This window comes from Tyto alba, unplaced genomic scaffold, assembly GCF_018691265.1.
Source record: "Tyto alba isolate M040663 unplaced genomic scaffold, T.alba_DEE_v4.0 Super-Scaffold_42, whole genome shotgun sequence".
NCBI classification, from domain to species: Eukaryota; Metazoa; Chordata; class Aves; order Strigiformes; family Tytonidae; genus Tyto; species Tyto alba.
In genome coordinates this window covers 14,205,778-14,226,256 of record NW_024881318.1, presented here as the reverse complement: position 1 = coordinate 14,226,256, position 20,479 = coordinate 14,205,778, and the positions used below count along the sequence as shown (strand labels likewise).

Here is a 20,479-nt window from a genome sequence, read left to right as displayed (position 1 = left end):
TTTGCCCGTACCGGTATCTGTTTCTAAGTCAACGACCCCCCGTTTCGGGCGGAACGCGGGTCCGCGGCCGCCGCGGCGGGAGGGGACGCGGCGGCGGGCGCACCCGGAAGGGGCGGGGCCGGCCGGGAGGCCTGAGGGGCGGTGGGCGGGAAACGGCGGCGGAGCGATGCTGTCGCGGGCGGGGCTGCGGGCCGGGGCCGGCGTGGGGCTGCTGCAGGTGGGAGCGGGGAAACCGGAGCGATCCGTGCTGGGGAGGAGCGGGGCTCGGGGTGCTGGTGTCGGGGCTCCGGGGGAGTGTGTGGTGTGTGTGTGTGTGTGTGTGTGTGTGTGTGTGTGCGCTGAGGAGACCTGGTGGCAAATGGGTTTGGGGGGGAGGGGGGGGGGGAACACGCTGAGGAGGCTGGAGGGGGGTGGTGGGGGTGTGGGGAGCGGTGGGGCTGGGGGAAGGGGTTGTAGGAGAAATGGGGCGTGGGGTTGTTCGCGGGGAGGCGGCGGGAAGTGGTGAGGGGGAGCGGTGGGAGCGAGGGGCTGCGGGGAGGCAGGTATTTGGGGGGGGGTGGGCGGGCAGGAGGCGGTCAGACCTGGGGAGGGACAGGCTGTTGGGGTGTGGGGGTGTGTCCTGAAACTGAGGTGAGAGAGAGGGGTGGGAGGAAGGGGCGTGACCAAGTTACACGGAGCTGAGTGGGGTAGAAGAGATACCCCCCCACACACGCACTCACACACCCCTTCTTTCCCCTTATGGTGTTGGAGAGACTTTATTCCTCACTCCCGGTGGGGTTGTGAGGGGAGATGTGGAGAAAGCTCCAGCGTGTGGGTGACCCCCACCTCTCCACCCCACACCTGGGGGGAAGAGCCTGATGCTCGTGCTCCCTGGGGCTCAGGTCTCATCCCTGTGGGACAACCGGTGTTCCCTCACAGTGTGGGGTTGTTTGGGGTGTCAGAGCTGTTTCCTGCCCTGGCTTATCGAGATCACAAGCACCTACTCCAGATGGGAGAGCAGGGACAGTGCTGGGCTCCGAGGGGCTGGCAGCTGGTCTCAGTCCCGTTTCTTTTGCTCTCTCCAGCGCTCCCAGCAGCTGAAGCATTCAGCATGGCTGGCCCTGGCACCACGCCGCTTGAACTCCAGCTTGCCTGTGAATATCGGGGTGCTCTTCGTGCCGCAGCAGGAGGCTTGGGTGGTGGAGAGGATGGGCAAGTTTCACCGAATCCTTGAGCCTGTAAGGAGCCACTTTTGTCCCCTTCTGGATTCAGCAGGTTCCTAAAGCTGTAGCGAGGCATGTCCTTTGTGTGAGGATTTGGAGGGTGATGTCTTTATTATAGACCATAGAATCATAGAATAGTTTGTGTTGGAAGGTATCTTAAAGATCATCTAGTTCTAACCCTCCCTGCCATGGGCAGGGACACCTTCCACCGGCCCAGGGTGCTCCCAGCCCCGTCCAGCCTGGCCTGGAACCCTTCCAGGGAGGGGGCAGCCACAGCTGCTCTGGGCACCCTGTGCCAGCGCCTCACCATGCTCACAGTGAAGAATTTCTTCCTTGCATCTCATCCAAATCAACCTTCTTTCAGTTTAAAACTGTTACCCCTCATCCTATCACTACCTTCCCTTATGAAGAGTCCCTCCCCATCTTTCCTGTAGCCCCCTTTAAGTACTGGAAGGCCGCTATAAGGTCTCCCCGGAGCCTTCTCTTCTCCAGGCTGAACAATCCCAATTTTCTCAGCTTGACCTCACAGGGGAGGTGCTCCAGCCCCTGATCATCTCTGTGGCCCTTTTCTGCACCTGCTTGATCAGGTCCATGTCTGTCTTATGCTGCGGGCCCCAGAATTGCAGTTCTTTCACATTGCAATCCTTTTGACTGCCTATAGACTAGTTTCTTTTGGTGGGCTGTTAAAAACACCGAGAAACCTAGATACCCCTGCTGTGTAAAGCGTGTTTGCTCTCCCCGCAGCATCTGCAGCATGTAGCATACTTGGGTTTTGTTTGCACAGCTCTCTCTAGCCTGACTGAGCTCTCTGGGGAAAAAAACCCAGATTAGAGGCCTCAGCCATCTAATTCTGCGCTTTTCCCAGGGTTTGAACTTCCTCATCCCTCTTCTGGATCGGATTCGTTATGTGCAGAGTCTGAAAGAAATCGTCATTAACGTTCCAGAGCAGTCAGCTGTCACCCTAGGTAAGGAAAAACTTCTGTGTCCTTCTCATTTCCTTCTGCTGCATTTGGGGTGAGCAAGGGACAGTGTGAGGAGGAGTGGAAATGCCACGGGCTCTGTCAGCCCTGTCAGCTATTCAGCCCTGTCCCTGGGGACCTGGGCTTGGCCACACTGGTGCTGTGAGCAGGGCCACCTCAAGAGGTTCCATCTGCCCTCTCAGGGCTGCGCTGCCCCTTCTTGCTGGGTTGAATGCACCTGGGCAGGAATCCATTTTTCAGATGATTTCCTGTGTTGAACCACACTGTTTCTGTAAAAATGATTTCAGTTCGGGTTAATGGACAGCTCTGTTACAATTCCTTTATTAAGCTTTTTGGTTTGATATATTTTTTTTTTTCCTTCCCCCCCTCAAATTTTTATTTATGAAGATAACTACAATATGAAGTGTTTTGATCTGGAAACCTAAGTTGCCTTGTGTATTAGAACATCAGCATGTAGTGTTTTCTGGGGAATGTCCAGGTTCTTTTTATAAATCCTCTTAGATAAGGAGAGCCACATCACCCAGTCCCTCATCGGTGCCACACTGTTCACACCAGGAAGGAAAGGGATGACCATGTCCAGCTCACCTAGTTCTGTCAGGGGCGAGGGGATTGCCATATTTTGTCTTTGCTGCTTCAGTAAGCAGGCTGTGTTGTTCTCTCCTGGCAGATAATGTCACCCTGCAGATTGATGGTGTGCTCTATCTGCGGGTTATGGACCCCTACAAGGTACCGTCCCTGCTGCGCTGACACTTGGCCTGAGTCAAACGTGCAGCCTCCGTGGCTGCTCCCAGCACGGTCTGCGTGTGCCGCGCTGCTCAGCTGGCCGCCTTGGCAGCCTCTCGGGCACCGCTCGCCTGGCTCTGCTGGCTCCCTTCTCCCCACGATACGTGCTTCAGCCTCTGCCCAGCTTGCTGCGCCCTGCACGGCGGGTGGGCTGAGCATCCCGATCCCTCCCGAGGCTCTGGACTCCGCTTTTCTTTGGCAGGGGTGTCTGTGGCAAGTTTCTTGTCTTAGTGCTATGTTTGCCTGTGCTGCCTCGTTTGGGGTCCCTCTCAGGACTGCCGCCAACTCGTGTTTTTTGCTTCTGCTCTCCAGGCCAGCTATGGGGTGGAAGATCCTGAGTATGCAGTGACGCAGCTGGCCCAGACCACCATGAGATCTGAACTTGGCAAACTCTCCCTCGACAGAGTCTTTCGGGTGAGCTGAGGAGGTGGATCACAGAGCTGCCAGCGCCTCTTGAAACCCCGGAGCAGTCTGCATGGCCAGACTGATTTGCTTAACAGCTAAACGCCTTTTGCTTATAGGGATTCTTTTACAGTTGATCTATTAGTGAATCCTTGGAGATGGGTCTTGTTTTGGTTATTTATTTTTCAAACAGGAGCTGTTTTTTACCCTGCCCTGGGTTAGTAGGAAAGGATGATAGGTGGTGTGTGCCCAGACCTGGCTGGTCTAGCTGTGTTTCTCTTGACTCGGTGATTCTTTGCTCCATCCCAGTGATGAATGTCCTGGCTGACCCAGTTCACGGCCGGCTGTAACCCTCGTGCTGCATTTTCTGAGCAGAAACAAGAGCTGTTGGCAATCCTGGATGATGTTTGTATCCAGATGTACACCAGATGTTCTTATCCCAGCAATTTCAGTTTGGGGTACTGCTCTCCCTAGGAGATGGTGACCCCTTCAAGCGATGTGGGAAGCACTTGACCCTGCCTTACAACTGTGGAGATGGGTTTTTCTGGCTGACCTTGGCTCGTGAGGGGGGCTGGGCTGTCTGTTTCCCTCTTGACCCCTGTCTCATACTAAGCGCTGCCTCTTTGCTCTTTGCCATTTCTTTTGTGCCTCCCAGGAGCGGGAGTCCCTCAATGCCAACATCGTGGATGCCATCAACCAGGCTTCCGACTGCTGGGGCATCCGATGCCTGCGCTACGAGATCAAGGACATCCATGTACCCCCGCGCGTGAAGGAATCCATGCAGATGCAGGTTTAGTTCTCTGGGAGGGCTGTCTGGAATGAAAGGGAATTCTTTTCCACGTTGTACCATGTTGTCTGTCTGGAGCTGGCAGTGAAGGAAGCTCATTGGCACTTTGGCTGCACATGTACAGCTACTGAATAATTCCCATCCTTATTTTGGTGGTGGTACACCCAATCCCTGCCAGCTCCCTTTAAAATCCCTACTGGGCTCCATAGGAAGCAAATCCCAGAGCTCAAAGGCCTCCCTCCCCTTGAGAAAAGCCGGGTGCCAGCTCTCCGTGCTGGAAGGGAAGGAGGGGGGACATGGCTGCCTGGATAGGTGTGGGCTGAGCTGCAGAGGGCTGTGCGGTGTGAGGGGCAGAACCAGCCCTCGCCATGGATCATGTGGTGTTTCGCAGCTGTGTTCTCACACTTTGCTAAGCCACGCTTGCCCAAGCGGGACATAGGAGTGCACCCTTGCTGCGCTTGCCCCATGGGTGGGATTTCCCCAGCGTGGCCGTGGCAGGCTGGTGTCTGACCTCTGTTTGCAGGTGGAGGCAGAGCGACGGAAGCGGGCAACGGTGCTGGAGTCGGAGGGGACGCGGGAATCGGCTATCAATGTGGCCGAGGGGCAGAAGCGGGCTCAGATCCTGGCGTCAGAAGCTGAGAAGGCCGAACAAATCAACAAAGCTGCTGGTAGTGCCTTGAGCTAGAACGTGTGGGACCTGGGGGATCCGTACGTAGCCCTCTGCACTTGGGGGTGATCCTCCTGGGGAGCAGACCGCATCGCTGTGGGCCAGGCTTCCTCAGCCACGCTGATCCTACCCTGCCAGGACCCTCGGGCTGAGCTCCAGCTGACGTTGCTGCCCCCAGGTCCGGGGCGGCAGGCAATGTGTGGCAGCAGTATTGCCGTGCTGCTGTTGGGGAAGAGGAGGTTTTGCACCTGGCACTGTCTTGATTTGCTCCTCGCAAGCACTTTATTGCGGTTCTGATGCGCGTTCTGCTATGGTTCGTTGCAGGAGAAGCCAACGCCATGCTGGTGAAAGCCAGGGCCAAGGCGGAGGCTATTCAGCTCCTGGCAGCGGCTCTGGCACAGCAGGTGAGTGATAGCTCCTTGGGGCAGCCACCGCTTCAGCTCTGGCATTGAGGGGAGGTGAAACCACGCCTGGGGTGCCACTTGGCTTTCTTTTGGATGCTTCCTGGCATCTTCAGCAGCGGCGAGCGAGGAGTTTTGCTGTCTCTGGGGCTGTGACCTGCTGTGGCGGGCTGGAGAAGGGGGCGCGGGTGAGCTTTTGGTGGTACGTGACTCCCCGCCCGAGCCTCATCCCTCTCTCCCCAGCACGGCAGCGCCGCTGCCTCTCTCTCTGTGGCAGAGCAGTACGTGAGCGCCTTCTCCAAGCTTGCCAAAGATTCCAACACCCTCCTCCTGCCCACCAACACCGGCGATGTCACCAGCATGGTCACGCAGGTCAGTGTGGTCAGAGGGACCCTCCTTGGTCTCTTGCCCTGAGGAAGTGAAGGTGGCAGCCCAGCAGGATTTGGCCCTTTCCTTTCCCATGATTTTCTCGTTCCTTACAGGCCCTGGGCATTTACACCACACTGACCAAGCCACAAGCTGTGAAGACCCAGGAGGAGATGCCCCCAGCCCGCGAGGACCCCCAGCCTCCCCCCACAGAGATGCTTAAGGCAGAAGAGGCCAGCTCCAGCTAGTGGGGCCTAGATCATCCCTCACCCCGGGGGGCTGCCGGCAGTCCTGTCCTGCCGCCCTCCCCTCTCAGACACTCTTCTTCCCTTGGTCCTTATTTTATATTTGGTTTTGAATCATGGAATAAACGATACCGGTGCTGCTGCTGCACTTCCCCTGCTCCACAGCTGCCTGACCCCCCCCCCCCTCTCTTCCCCCCGCACCTCTGCTGCCGAAGGGGGCCCATGCCTCCCTCAACACGACCTCCAGGCGCTTGGGAGACCCCTCTCCCGGCGGCGTGACCCATTAATGAATCAAAGCAACGCCTCGGTCGATGTGGGGGTTGCTCGGGGTACACCCCCCCCCCCTACACACACACCCCCCCCCCCTCCAACCTCGGGGGAGGCCGGCGGCTCCGGGCCGCCAGGGGGCGGTAGCGCCGCCCGCCGCCCTTCGCGCCGCCGCTCTGGGGCAGCCGGTGCCACGCGCGGCGCCGTCGGCGGGAGGCGGGGCGGGGGGGGGGGGGGGGGGGGCGAGCGGCTGGCGCCGGGCGGAGGCGGCCGCAGGTGAGAGGGGGCGGGGGGGACACGAGGGGTGCTGGGGGGGGGGGTTGGGGGTGCTGGGGTTGTGAGGGGAGCCCCGGGGAGTTGGGGTGTCGTGGTGCCGGGGAGGGCCGTGGGCAGCCCCTCCGTCTGGGGGAGCCCCCCCCCCCCCCCTTTTAGCAGTCGGAGGGGGAGCGTAGTGGGGGGACAGGGAGGTTGTGGGGCGCAGGGCCTGGGTCAAGTCAAGTCAGGGCGGTGGGGCGGGGGAGTGTGGAGGCGCAGGGCAGAGGTGGGTGCTGGTGAGGGGGGTACGTGGCCCCGGCAGAGGCGCGGGGGGCTAGGCCTGCCTCTGCTTCCCCCTAGGATGCAGCGGTGGCCCGTGCTGCTGTTCCTGGCCTGGGTCTGCTTTCTCTTTTTCGCTGGTATCGGGCTGTTCATGAGCGGCTTCCTGCTCACCCGGATTGAGCTCGCCAGCAGTAGCTCCTGCGCAGACCCGCTCACGCCGCCGCCCTGGGAAAGGCAGAGCCTCCCGCCGGGCTCCTGTTGGGCACCCCAGCGCTTCTCCAAGGCTGTGCTTGTCATCATCGACGCTCTCCATTTCGAGTTCGCCCGCTTTAACCCCGCCAAGACCAGCCCGCTGCCCTACGAGAACAAGCTGAGTTTCCTGCACCACCTTGCGACCTCTCAACCTCACCATGCCCGCCTCTACCGCTTCCGAGCCGATCCCCCCACTGCCACCATGCAGCGCATCAAGGGCCTCACCACCGGCTCGCTGCCCACTTTCATCGATGTGGGCAGCAACTTTGCCACCTACGCGATCCAGGAGGACAACCTGCTGGCCCAGTTGGTGCAGAACGGTAGGTGGTCAGGGGTGGTGTCCCACTGGGACAGGACACGTGCAAACTGCCGGTCAGCGTGCCCACGGGACCTTTATTGCTCTCTCCCTGGGAAGGGAACTGCTTACAACACCTCCACCCAGTCAGCTTACTATTTTGCTCTACTCGGGTGACAGTTATCTCAGGTAGAGCTGCCATGCAGGCAGGCTTTCTCCATCTTATACTGCAAGTAAGAGGTATCTGGGGCTGTGGCTTCATCATCTTTGGAGATGACGAAAAAGCAGGTGAAAGTGGCTGTACCGATGGCGACTGTCACAAGGTCACCACCAGTAATGGCTGTACGGAGCCAAGGGCAGTCAGTTGTGTCATGTTTGCATTCAGGTGAGACACATGATGAGGGAGGAGCCAGTGCTAGGTGTGCTGTGGGGGTGTCATTTAGCCAGCAAGCCTGCTTGGCCAGCTGCCTGCCGGTTAGGCAGCAGCATTCTCACATTTTCTGTGTAGATCATTGCTGCTGGGATGTGCTTAATGCAGCTGTAAAGTGCTTGTTAGGGTGGGATGATGGAGGAGAGAGAAGGGGACAGAACACAGTCTTTTGTTACCCAGAGAGATTTCCTTCCAGGGCTCAGAATGGCACAAATTCCAGTGCCTGGGTTGAGGCAACGTGACTGGGTTGTCCCCCCTCCCCTGTGTGTGAGCAAGGTGGACAAACATAGTAAATCATCCAAGGCAAAAAACACTGGTAGGCTCTGCACCAGAGCAGCATCCTCAGAGGAAATGGTTCCTCCTCCCAGGCTGGAGAGGCTCTGCAGAAATACAGAGGGCTGGCTGGTGGCAGGCAGGGCAAGCAGAGCAAGGGCAGTGGGAAGTGTCCGTGCTTTTGCCTTCTCTTTTCCACATATGAAAATCCACCACTGTTGCATTTAAAGCTGGAGCCCAGGACTCATGCCTTCTACTCAACTTCTGTCAGCAGCTGTCTACTGCCTTATGTCTTACACTAGGGTCGCGGGCCTTGGGCGAGGATTTGTCTGCCTTGTGCTGCACTAAGCAGCTAAGCACTTCCTAAGTGCTGCGGTAGGACGGGTGGGTGCCTGCCTGCTTCCTGGCCTGTCCAACCCATGGGTCTTTCAGCTGGGGTGATGTGTCAGAGGTCAGCGACAAGTTGTAAGGTTGTGCAGGTAGATTTGGTGTGGGGGACGCTTGTAGGCTTAGAAACAGCTGGTCACTCCCTGTATTCACACTCATTTACAGCCAGATGGTCATTTTAATTTTAGGTTGCTTTTGCGTTTGGGTTGGAGAGGAGCCAGTGCTCCAGACCCTGACCTGGATCTGCCCAGGATCTTGGCACTGATGTGGGTAACATCATGGATTGGGGGGGCTCCCTAGTCTCATTAATTCCTTTCTTGCTGACTCAGGAAGGAGAGTGGTCTTCATGGGTGATGACACTTGGGAAGGGCTCTTCCCGAAGAAGTTCTTCCGCTCGTATTTCTTCCCTTCTTTTAATGTGAAGGATCTTCACACTGTGGATGATGGGATCCTACAGCATCTCTATCCAACTGGTAAGCAGCTCTTCCCCTAAGGCCTGGGTAACCCTTTACATTATGGTGGGGTCCTACTGCAAATTTGGCATAGTACTGAAGAGTTTTTTTCTGGTATGGAGTGGCACCGGGCAGTCACACACTGCTGCCCAGGGATTACAGTGCTCTAGCTGGATTTTCACAAGTAATCCAGCTTTTGGAGCCCATAAACTGTTCCTGTAAATTCCTTTCCTCTGTTTGGAAAAGAGGGCAGCTTGATGGGACGAGGTTAGGCTTCTACATCTGTCCTAGAAATATATGGCCAGGATGGAGCAGGAGGAGCAGCTTAGCTCTGACATGTGGCTGCCTGCACAGATACACAGTGCTCTGGGAAATACACAACAGTGCAGCTACCTGACAGGAGGCTGGGGCACAGCACTGCTCTCAGCAGAGCATCAGTGGCTCCTAGTCATGGGGAGAAGGTGAAGTGTGAGATTGGTTTGTGAATTCTAGGTAATTTCAGAGTCCTCCCTGAGGTCCTGGGTCTGAGTGGAATATTCTTTGCTTTATCTGTATATAAATCTAAGTAAATCAGGGGTGTGGTGGCTTTTCATGGGGAAGTCCTTGTGTGAGAGTTGCAGTTCATCATTTAACTCCAAATATGGTGGTTTTCATGTGTCAAGACCCTGAAACAGAGGGGAGAGGCTGGGATAACTTCATAGCTAGGGACAGTGTCGGTGTTTTGGGCCCATGTCCTGGGTCGGATGCAAAGCAGCACATTGATGAGTCCGACCTGAAATATCTCCAGGGGAGAACTGGAGTTCTGGGTTCTCCTTTTCCTGACCATCCCCTTGGTTTAGCTCAGTTTATGGCAGTTTGAGTTAAGGGTATTTCAAGGTTACTTGGGTGACATTGGGCCATTCCCCTCCTGAGAGATGGTGAACAAAAGCCAGGGATACTGGAGTGCTTGCCAGGTGTTGAGCTGCTGGTGGCATTGCATGCAGGCACTCGCAGACCAAGAGTGTGCCTCTGTTAAATCTGCATTGATCTTCTTAGTATCTGGGAGTGACAGGGGCAGGAGGGGAAGAAACGGCAGTTTCCAGTGGCGAACAAAAAACGCCTGCAGGAGGATCCAGGTGCAGAGCCTGTGCCTGGATCCCAGGCTAGTGTGTGATAAGGCTGTTCTTGTTCTGCAGTGGACAGTGGTGAATGGGACGTGCTGATTGCTCACTTCCTTGGCGTGGACCACTGTGGGCACAAACATGGACCTGATCACCCCGAAATGGCTAAGAAGCTCACCCAGATGAATGAGATGCTCAGGTGATTAGTGTGATGGTGGGGGGTTGCCCAGCTGGCCTCTTCCTTCAGCCAGGCTGGTGGGGTCTTCCCAGGGAATTTACAGATGCAGAAGGCAACAGGGGATGCTGACTGTTAACATGGAGAACGGCTTTGGCCAACAGCAGCTGAAACCCCAGCTGTGGGGCAGTCTCAGTTATGTAGACACATGTTCACAAGAGGTTTAGTTTCAGAGGTGAGGCTGTCTTCAGGTCTTGGAGCCTTGGTTCTCAACCAAACCATTGGGTGATGGTGCAGCTGGAGTACAGGTCAGCCTCACTCCTTCCATCTTTGAAATTAAGATTGTCACACTGAGGTTTGGCTGATGTTTGAGAAGCACTTGGAGGACCCTGGCTAGGAAATGCTGCATTAACTGCACAGGCCCGTGAGTTGCATCTTTGTGTCAGAGGGCAGAATGGGATCCAGAAATCATGATCATGCAGCCATGCCTCAGCCCAAAATGCTGTGGCTTTTGACTCTTAGGACTGTTTTAATTTTTGCTGCTAAAAGGAATGGATAACTTGCCCTGCTGCATCTGAGAATGCAGCATATATCATGTCATACCTACTGCAGCCTCCAGGGACAAATACCCTCTTTTTTCCTTAAAATTAGGAGATTGCTCACACAACATGATGTGATATACAAGGCCCAAATAGAATCAGCCTAAAATTTATTCTTGTTGGGAACATTTCTTCTGAAATGTGTTTTTTCAAGATACCAAAAAGCACTGAGGAACCAGCCACTGCTCACTGGGGACATAAGAAAGATCAATCCACCCTGTCTCAGAACTCTGAATTTTTGGTTTGTTTTTAAAGCAGCCATTGCCCTGGTACCTTCCTCAGTTGTTACAGCTCTGCGTCAGCACTTAGTTTTGCTTGTATCCTTTTGTGAGCTTCACATCTGTGGTTCAGACGTGCTTGGTGGGGACTTGTCTTCTTCCACTTGGGCTGTTTGGGCCCTTGCCCAGGTAGGAGTTGACCTTCCTTATCCCAATGACAGGTCCTTGGTGGATCACCTGGGGAATGACACCCTTCTTCTGGTGGCTGGGGACCATGGCATGACAGAGACGGGAGACCATGGCGGCGACAGTGAGAAGGAAGTGAATGCAGCACTGTTTGTGTACAGCAAAACACCCCTCTTTGTCACCGGCCCTCCAGAGGTGAGAAGAAGCTGATCCTTAGCTGTCACTGCCTGAGGTGGCATCTGGGGTGAAAGCTGCATCCTGGGGTTACAGAGAGTAATGGTTCGATTGGAATTGTTTAGGTTGAGAAGGGTAGGGAGTCTGTCACCCTTCCTGAGATGTGGAGTGAAAAGGGTGACACAGGATGCAGATGACTGAAGTGTTTGGGACCCATGTTCAGGCCCCTCTGGCTATGAGAGGTGTTTGGGTGGGGCCTGGTGAGCTGTTGGACATCCAGGGCCATACCCAAGGACCTGCAGCTCCCAGCAGGCATCCTCCCCTCCTCAGGGCATGCGGGGATGGCAGAGCTGTGCTTCTGTCTTCCCCTGTGTTTTCCCACTCCTGTCTTCCCCAGATTCCACTCTGAACAGGGATGTCCTCCCCATTGTCCTCTAGCCCAAGTGAAAAGCTACGTTGCTGTGTTCTTTACGAATTTCCGATTCCTCCCCTGTCTCTCCAGGAGCCTGAGGCCGTTCCCCAGGTGAACCTGGTGCCCACTGTGGCCCTGCTGCTGGGTGTGCCCATCCCCTACAGCAACATCGGCGAGGTGATGGCTGAGCTGTTCACTGGGGACGGTGATGCTGTGTCTGCAGCCTTGCAGCAGCTCTCAGTCTACCACATCAATGCTAAGCAGGTACAGCCTACAGTAGGCCTCCCCATTGAACTAGAGAGGAGAAGGAATGGCTTTTTAAGCACAAACCTCTTCAGTTTGGTGAAGGTGGGGCGGTGACATGGTGTTACCTTCATGGGGAACTTATTTTGAAGAGTCACCTCCTTGCAGTATTTGCTCCAGTAAAAGGCAGCACCATTTTCCCAAAACAGAAATGAAAGCTACCTGTTTAGTGCTTGGTGGTGGGTGCTGTGGTGTGGAAAATACTGGGTAGCATTTGCTTCAGGATGAGGGTTTGGCCCAGGTGGTCAGAGGTGGATTTGGTATTTGGAGAGGCTTAGGCTGGTTCCTCAAGGCTGAAGACAACTAGGGGCAAGTCTCATTAATGGAGATTCAAGAATATGAATGGGTGTTTTGATGCTGCTTCAGTTTTGGAGGAGAAACAGTGTTAGCTATAAAGCTATCAGTGGCAGAAGGAAAACAGTAACAAAGGACTAAAATAGAAGAAACACCATCTAACAGGTGATGGTAAAGTGGGATAGCGAAGGAACAGTTTACACCAAGCACGACAAAATACAGAATCCTAAAACCTGAATGGCAAAATCTGAATGAGAGTGACTACACCAGGTATAAAAGAAGCCCAGGCAGTGGAGCAGGCCATGTGCCAAAGCAAGCCAGAGCCTCTGTGGAGGATGTGAGGGCCATCTGTGGTGGCTCTGAGCACGCTACAGAACCAGATTTGTGGCACGTGTTGCAAGGCATGCGTCTCAGCTAAATGCTGGTCTGCCTTTGAGGGACCCTGGATTGCAGGGAGCACAAGAATAACTCCTCTACGCCCCAGCCAGCTCCTTGGTGTGCCAGTTGGACAGCACTGGTGCCAAGTCAGTAAGGAGCTGGAGAGGATACGATTGCTGATAGGAAAATAGAAATGTTCAGCCTCTCTGCTGTGTATTTATAGAGCAGCAGTGTGCTTTGTCATTTAAAGATGATAGTGTATGTTACTGTCCATTAGTTACTGAGGATATCGACCATCACCTGTTAGGAATTTGCATTATCCAGTCCTGCCTCTTTAAATGTTTGCACTCATCTGTCTGAGGAGGTTTCTGGTTCAATCACATTCCTGTTGAAGAAAGTTTTGCCTACCAGGGAGGTAGTGCAGGCTTGCAAGAGAGCTGATGCATATGTTTGCCATTCATGGGCAGGGGCGGAATGATTCTGCCTGTGCTTTGATACAACTGGAAGGCCTGTGAAGATACCAGTGTGTTTCAGGGCTTGAGCATATCTATGCTGCTGAGCAGCTGTATGTTTGTATGGGTGCCCTGCCCTGGTAATGCCCTTGTAAGATATGTTTACGACTTCAGGATCATAGCTGCCTCTGTTCCTGTCCTCTTGAAGTGGGAAGCAAAATGAGCTCTCCTTAGCCTATGGTACAGTGGGTTAATGTGCCTGTATTGAAGAGAGAGCAGTTTGATCTGATCCACTATAAGCTCTTTAATTTGATGTCTATTCTCAGACGAACAATGCAGAAGTTAACATCAGGTGCAGATTAATACTCAAACTTCTGGGGGATGTTTGCCTTACTACTACCAGATTCTGTATAAAAGCCGTTAGTGATGCACAAAGTTACCAGAGGTGTGCCTGCAGGTGAAGAACTGAGAGGGGTCAGTGTGGCTCTCGGGATGGATATGTCACTTGAGAGGGATGTCACTTTGGCAGAAGGATTGTGTTACCTGCTGGTCACATCCTGGATTTGGGCGACCAGCCCTGGGTGAAGAGGCTGGGGACAGGTCTGTCCTGGCAGGGGTTGGCAGACTGGGGCTGTTTCTGTTCTGAAGGGGCTGTGTGAGGCAGTGAATCCTGGTCCCAGTGGCCCCAGTTCCGCTGTCTGACCCTGTGTCCCCTCTCCCGTAGGTGGACCGTTTCCTGCACTCCTACTCGCTGGTGGCTCAGGACCTGCCAGCAGAGCAGCTCCAGCATCTGCAGGAGCTCTTCTCCGGTGCAGTGGAGGAGCACACTCAGCTCTTGGCCCAGGTGCAAGGGGCAGCACTGGTGCCTCCGGAGCTGGAATCCAGGCTGGGAAGCCTCATCAGTCGCTTCCAGCTCTACCTGCGGGAGGCTCGGGCTCTGTGTACCCAGTCCTGGGCCCGCTTCCATCCCCTGCGTATGGTGGGGGGCTGCACCCTTATTGCCATCTCCTGCTTGCTCTGCTACATGGCCTCAGAGCTGGCTGCGTCATCAGACTCTTTCTATCGCAGCTGCCTCCTGTACCCACTGCTTTGGGGCCTTATGGTGGCTCTTCTGCTTGGCCTGGCCCATGCATTCACCCAGGAGGGGCTGGATCTCCTCTTGGTGCTGTCATGGGCAGCTGCTGCTTCTCAGCTGGGATTTTTCTGGCACTGGTGGGGCCGGCATCCCAAGCGAGCCCGTTTGGCAGGCACGCAGCCACCCTTGGCCAGTGTTGGCCTGAGGCAGAGGCTGCGAGCGTGGCTGGTGCTGGCCTTCCCCATGGGCATTCTGCTCTTCCGCTGTGGAGCTATGTTCTCTGATAGCTTCGTGGTGGCCGAAGCCCGGGTGGTCCCATTCCTGCTGGCCTCGCTGGTGACGTTGCTAGTAGGGAAGCTCCACTGGGACGGCCGCCTGACTGTGCCAGAAGGCCCCAAGCAGCAGCTCCTTGGCTTTTCTTCTTACCGGAGAGAGATCTGGTACCTGCTGTGCCTTGTGGCCATGCTTCTGGTCTGCGTGCGGCTCTCTGGTTTCTTTCACCAGTGCCGTGAAGAAATTCCTCAGTGCCGGCCTTCTCTTTTCCTCTCCCCTCTTGCTAGCCTGAGAAACACACGAGCCAAAAACCTATTCTACCTCCTGTGCGTGGCCTTGCTGGCCGGGCTAGTCTATGCAGTGCGGAGCTGGCTGCGACACTACGGTAACCTGAACAGCTCGGACCCCCTCGTGCTCTTTGTGCGCTGGGGTTTCCCACTGGTGGTCCTCTGCATTGCCTGCTACTGGGCCGTTGCCTCCAGTGCTGATGACTCTCTCGGCAAGCTGCAGGAGCTGGTGCAGGTGGCAGTTGTCGCCTTTCCATGGGCTGTCTATGGACTAGCGTCCATGGGGCTGCTGCTCCTGCTGTGCAATCCCATGACGGTGCTCGCAAAGGACACGCGGGAGTCGGCAGGATCCATTGTCACTCCTTACCTGGGGGTTCCCAGCTCTGAAGTTGACTTCCTCCACGTCATCCCTCAGATCTACAGGAGGATGCAGGAGTCTCAGAAGAGCCGCCTGGAGAGGGGCAGCTGCAGGGCCACCGTCGCAGCGTACGGGCTGGGCAGCGTGTACTCGGCAGCCCTGGTCATAGCACTCACCCTGCTGGGCTTCCTCTTGATGCTTCTGCACAGTGAGCGGCTTAGTCTCGCCTTCCTGCTCCTCTTCCTGGAGGCCTTCGTGCTGCTGCACATCCACACACATGCCAGAGGCCTTGCTGGAGATGCTGGTGAGTCAGAGCTCAGTAGAGCATCCTCTGGATGTGCAACCTGGGCCTCATCTACAGTGACCTTGTCTTACTTCCAGTGGGGGAGGCAGCTCCCAGTCTCTGCTCTTGGGAGAATGGCGCTGCACTGATCCTCAGGGGATCCTCCTAGATTTTTTTAGAGCTGCTTAAATTCTCTAGTAGAAGAGAGATGTGTGCAGCAGGAACGTAACGCGGGAGAAGGAGGGGTTCCTTGTGTCAGGGAAGGGGGCTCTATACCCATCCTGTCTCCTCAGGGTGCGAGCAGCCACCAAACCCCACTGCTGCTGACTGAGTCCAGTAGCGGAGTGAACAGCAGAGGGAATGCCTGGACTCTTGCTGCATCTGTGGTAGGAGCCTGACTGGTTTCTGACTCTCAAAACAGAGCAGGGAAAGGGATTCTGGAAGAAAAGTCAGTAGGCTTTTTTTGACTGTGAATCTGTCTTGTTCCTTGATGCTGATATCTCTCTCTCTCCCATTCTCTCTCTCTCTCTCTAAATTTTTTAATCTCCTAGAGCCTTTTTCAGTGCCCTGGTACGCAGTCATCTCCTGGCTCCTTGCTGCTTCCCAGTTCTTCTATTCCACAGGCCACCAGCCCATCTTCCCGGCCATCCACTGGAACGCAGCCTTTGTGGGCTTCCACCTTGACCACAGCACGAACCTCCTGCCTGCTGTTCTGGTGGGCGCCAACACCTTTGCCTCCCATATCCTCTTTGCAGGTAAATCAATTTCTTCCTGGGATGTTGAGCCTGAGCACACATGGCTTACTGCTTTGCCTTACCTGAAGGCTTGCAGGCTGAGCATGAGGTGATGAAGGCTCTGGCACCAGCTCAACAGCAGCATCCTTGTTGTCCCCTTCTGGGGCCAGAGCTGCCCACGGACAGTAGCCTCCATGCAGTTGTGCCTCACCAGCAAGCTAGAGCTGGGGTATATGCTTGCTTCACGTCCAGTGCGTGATGGCAGAGCTTAGACTGCTCCTCACCTCCTGGGCTCCAGTAACTTCATGTGCCTTTGTCCTTGAGGTAGTCGGCTGCCCTCTGCTCCTGCTTTGGCCCTTTGTGTGTGAGATGCCCAGCACACGGAAGAAGAAGCCCAAGAAGGAGACCCGGGAAGAGCTGCAGGAGGTGGAGGAGAACATGATGGAGATGAGGCTGTGGGAGTCCCCGGAGAAGTTCTCCACTGCTCTGCTGCAGCTGGGGCTGAAGTACCTTTTTGTCCTTGGGACACAGGTATGGACAGAGGCAGGGTGGCTATGGAGAAGGCTCTCCGAGAGGAAAACGAGTTTCTATGAGAACCATGGGGCACTCTGATGAGAGAAAGAGGTCAGACAGGCCCAGGGGTGAGATGCGTGGTTGCAGGCGGAAGAGCAGCTGCACAGGTCCTCACTGCAGCCATGCCAATATGCTCTGTGCTTTGGGAAGGGCTCCAGCACAGAAGCCAAGGTACGGATGAGGCTGCTTTTCATACCCATCTGTCCAGAGTGACAATGTCTGTTCAGAACCTGCTGCAGTGTTGTAATCCTGCTCCCACTCTTCCTGACCATGGCTATCTATTTTGCACCAGCTGTTTTTCATCTGATCTTGTGCTGTGGTGATACAGGGAGCTAAACACTGGAAATTTAATCCCATGAAAGAAGCGAATAGCTTTCTGGCATTTAGCCCTTCAAATCATTCTCCAGTGTGGTCAGACCAGAGACAGTGAAAGAAAGGGAGCAGGCCATGCAGCCAGGAGCGTGGGAGTGCCTCTCTCAGTGAAATATTAGGTCAGGTTAGCCACAGTGTGAGCCCTCCTTTGCACTGTCCCAGCCTGACCCCAGGAGGGCCTGTGTGTACCCCAAGCCGCTTGTGCTTCCTGACTTGAAGACATGATGGAAGGGAATCCTCTTTGGGATGCTTATTTCAGGTCTGCACTGTACCTCTCAGGTGTGTACAGTATAGTACCACCTTCAGATGTGAACCTAGTGCTCAGGAGGTCTCTCCAGAGTCACTTGTAATTTGTTTTTCTTGATCTCCCCCACAGCTTCTGGCCTGTGTTTGTGCAGCTATGATCCTCAGGAGGCACCTCATGGTCTGGAAGGTCTTTGCTCCAAAGTAAGTCCCAGGAGTTGCTCTGGTGCTGGGTTAGGGATCATATTCCTGACATTTTGACTAGAGTCCATAGACAGTAATGTTGGAAGAGACCCTGTGATTGATCATCTGACTTCTTACCCACCAGAGGCTGTAAAACTGTCCTTAATTAATTCTGGCTTCAAGTTCAGAAGCTGGACTTCAGCTAGAGCCTAGGAATTTCTCCTTATCTTGATTTTCAAGGACAAGCAGAACCCATCTGGAACCTAAAAATATTCACGGCAGAAAGCCAAAGGTGATGATGCCAGACCAGAAATGGTAAACCCGGAAATGCAAAACAAGCAAACTTCGGGTCTAGTAGGAGTGCAGGGTGGCCTCAGCCTCTCAGGGATTCAAATGCCCACCTGGGTGTTGTCCTGAGTGGCCTCTAAACTAGAGGTATGCTTGGCTTCCAGGCGGCAGGCAGCAATTGCTGGGGAGTGAATGTATTTCAGGTTTTAGGATCTGGGGGCAAATCACTCTTCTGGAAGTCAGGGTAGCAGCCTGTCTTTGCAGTCGTGACGGCTGTGTTATCTTTACTGCCTTTGTTGTCCCTGCAGGTTCCTCTTTGAGTCACTGGGCTTCGTGGTGAGCAGCATCTGCCTCCTGCTGGGGATCTCCCTGGTGATGCGTGTGGACTGTGCCGTCAGCACCTGGTTCAGCCAGCTTCAGCTCAGGTAGCATTGGAGATGTGGGGAACCTGACCTGCTCGTTGGCCAAGGCTGTGGTTGTCTCCTTGCCTCCCTTGGGCTGGGAGGGGTACACGAACCACCAGCAATGAGTGCCTGCTGACAGCAGTCAGGGGTTATCTCCAGCTCCCTGCCTCAGCGCTGCATGAAAGGACCGGAGCCAACTGTTTCCCGCTCACTGTGGTGGTGTTTCTCAGAAGTGGAGGTCAGAGCTCTCTCTCGGCGTTTGTTGGCAGCAGGAGGACTCTGCTGCAGGAGCACAGGAAGCAAGAGTCCTGAAGTGCTTCTCTGGAGAAACACCAACCAGGGGTCTTGCTGCTACTTTCCTGACAGCTGTACCCACTGTGCAGCTGGTCAGCTTCAGTGGCCAGCAAGGTGTTACCTTGTCTGTGCAGAGACAGTGACTCACGGGAAGGGGCCTGCTGAGGAGGGAAGAGGAGGCTGGAGGGAGAGGAGTTTGGGAGGAGAGGGAAAGCCCTACAGCCACCACTTCTCTTCGTGTGCTTAGGTTTCATCCTGGAATCAAAGTGCACATAGTTACACATGCAGATGGTTCCTGGGGTCTCGGTGGCAGCTGCTCCTCTGTAAAGTCAATTGGTTGCTCTGTAGTGAGTCCTCTCCTGCCTACGTTCACTCCCATTTTCCTTGTCTTCCTCAGCCCTACAAAGGGCAGCGGGGGAGCGCTATGGGCTGCCTCATACAGCCTGAAGCAGGCTTAACTTGTTGGTGGCTTGGTAGCAGGAAGAACAATGTCCCTGACCAGGAAACTCTCCACTTGTGTTCTCAGCCAGTTAGTGTCTCCGTGGGCTGGGCTGTAACAGTCGGGGCTCCTGATCTGTTACTGAGTGTGTGCTGCGGGATTCCGGCTGTTGATGGTTGAGATGCAGCAGGATGTAGTGACAGAATGTTGGCTCGTGCCCATATTGTGTCTGGTCAGGAGGAAAGGAGTCTGGAGTAGCTGTCCCAGCTGCAGGAGTGGCCCTGGTGTGAGGTCCGGTGCCGGGGAACAGCTGCCTGAAAGCCCTATCCAGGCGACAACTCTTCTGGGAGGTGGCTTAACTCACTGGTGTCTGTGTATGTGCTGGGAGTTATGTCACCTTGAAGGGACCCCAGGCTCTGCAGCCGATGGCATCTGTGATCCCATATTTGGTGCTTATCTCCCTCTTGACCTTGGTGTTCTGCCTGGGACTGCATGCCACAAGTGAGCTACCGCAAACCCACCCTTGACTCCTCATAGTCATGAGACATTACATTTCTTTCCTCATGGGCAGAGATAGAGGACAGTGACCATGGTGCCTGGGCACATTGCAGCTAAGTTCCCTCTGCAGTTTTGATGTGAGCTGGGATGTCTTACTGCCTGGAACCACTGTGTGGCGTTACTTGGTGCTATGAAATGTTTCATCTCTTCCTGCTCTGCAGAGAGCTGAGGACTGCTTGCCTGGGATTCTTGCATTGATTTTTGTTCTAATCCCATTTGTTTTTTAACTCACTGCCCCTGTCTGAGTTCCTCACTGCAGACTGCTAGCATAACCCCACGCTCTTCTTGTCCTCTGCCCTGGAGAGTCCCAGGGAAAGTATCTTGTCACCTCTCTCATCATTTCAGTTCTTGCTGTTATGTCCGAGCACCCAGTTGCTGTGGGAAACGACTCCTGAGGACAGGTTTAGTTTTGTGTTTTACTCCTGCAAAATGCTTGCTTGGTCATTAGGGTGCAATTCCAGGGAAGCTTAAACTGCTCTAATTTTGGATTTCCATTGCTTGGCCCCCTCCTGGCCTGCTGGCAGTGCTCTCCCACCTCAGCCTTGTATCCCTCCTGCCCTGTGGGCCTATTCTCCTTAATTTCACCCAACACAACCAGGGACTAGCTGGCGTGACTTCCTGGGATGCCTTGCTGCCTGGATGCATGCACACCAGTGCTAGTGCAAGGCAAAGGGTAGCAGCATGCAGCGCTGGGAAAGCTGGAAGAGGCACGAATGCATCAGCCCACAATTAGATGGGCTTAAGCAGTCCCACCCTTAAAAATAGGTTATTTGCTATATACTGTGAGCCCTTGGTGGCCAGAGGGTTTTTGGTGCTGAGGGGGACATACTGATGGGTGAGGGGTGCATTGGTGAGGAGAAGAGGAAGAGAATGGAGGTAAGAGCTGCCCAGTGACTTTTTATTTAATGTGAAGTTAATCTAGATAACATGTCACTAAACCCCAAGGCTGGAGCTCAAATAGGTCTTCTTGTAACCTCATAACCTGATCACGATCTTGCTGCCTGAATATTTGTGCTGGCAGAAATCCTTATGGTCACTAATGCTGTAGAACTGGCCCCTGACATCTCTGCAGCTGCTACCCAGGCCCCTGGGCTTCCT

General features: G+C 54.8%; 2 protein-coding genes across 5 annotated transcripts; both read left to right on the top strand.

The window, feature by feature from the left end:
- The first annotated feature begins 117 nt into the window (after window positions 1-117).
- On the top strand, window positions 118-5,981 carry STOML2 (stomatin like 2). The gene is made up of 10 exons (XM_042804626.1): window positions 118-217; window positions 1,065-1,217; window positions 2,068-2,167; window positions 2,850-2,908; window positions 3,278-3,379; window positions 4,023-4,157; window positions 4,678-4,822; window positions 5,146-5,225; window positions 5,466-5,594; window positions 5,705-5,981. The coding sequence occupies exons 1-10, from the start codon at window positions 167-169 to the stop codon at window positions 5,834-5,836; spliced, it is 1,086 nt and encodes a 361-aa protein (XP_042660560.1). The 5' UTR covers window positions 118-166; the 3' UTR covers window positions 5,837-5,981.
- Window positions 5,982-6,342: 361 nt separating this feature from the next.
- On the top strand, window positions 6,343-19,158 carry PIGO (phosphatidylinositol glycan anchor biosynthesis class O). Of its 4 annotated transcripts, none has more exons than XM_042804625.1 (11): window positions 6,343-6,376; window positions 6,716-7,209; window positions 8,604-8,747; window positions 9,902-10,025; window positions 11,040-11,199; window positions 11,681-11,854; window positions 13,742-15,314; window positions 15,845-16,048; window positions 16,356-16,558; window positions 17,349-17,419; window positions 17,995-19,158. In XM_042804625.1, exons 2-11 carry the CDS (start codon window positions 6,717-6,719, stop codon window positions 18,113-18,115), a joined length of 3,267 nt encoding a protein of 1,088 aa, XP_042660559.1. In that variant the 5' UTR covers window positions 6,343-6,376; window position 6,716; the 3' UTR covers window positions 18,116-19,158. The 4 variants fall into 4 exon arrangements, with proteins under 4 accessions (XP_042660559.1, XP_032843973.1, XP_032843974.1 ...); XM_032988083.2 differs by lacking the exon at window positions 6,343-6,376 and having other exon boundaries at window positions 6,571-7,209; window positions 17,995-18,111; window positions 18,321-19,158; XM_032988081.2 differs by lacking the exons at window positions 6,343-6,376; window positions 11,681-11,854 and having other exon boundaries at window positions 6,571-7,209.
- Window positions 19,159-20,479: the final 1,321 nt, after the last annotated feature.

Coding starts and splice junctions, on each gene's coding strand:
- STOML2 (XM_042804626.1), top strand. CDS start 167: ATGCTGTCGCGGGCGGGGCTGCGGGCCGGGGCCGGCGTGGGGCTGCTG. Junction 218..1,064: donor CCGGCGTGGGGCTGCTGCAG/GTGGGAGCGGGG, acceptor TGCTCTCTCCAG/CGCTCCCAGCAGCTGAAGCA. Junction 5,595..5,704: donor TCACCAGCATGGTCACGCAG/GTCAGTGTGGTC, acceptor CGTTCCTTACAG/GCCCTGGGCATTTACACCAC.
- PIGO (XM_032988083.2), top strand. CDS start 6,717: ATGCAGCGGTGGCCCGTGCTGCTGTTCCTGGCCTGGGTCTGCTTTCTC. Junction 7,210..8,603: donor GGCCCAGTTGGTGCAGAACG/GTAGGTGGTCAG, acceptor TTGCTGACTCAG/GAAGGAGAGTGGTCTTCATG. Junction 11,855..13,741: donor ACCACATCAATGCTAAGCAG/GTACAGCCTACA, acceptor CCTCTCCCGTAG/GTGGACCGTTTCCTGCACTC.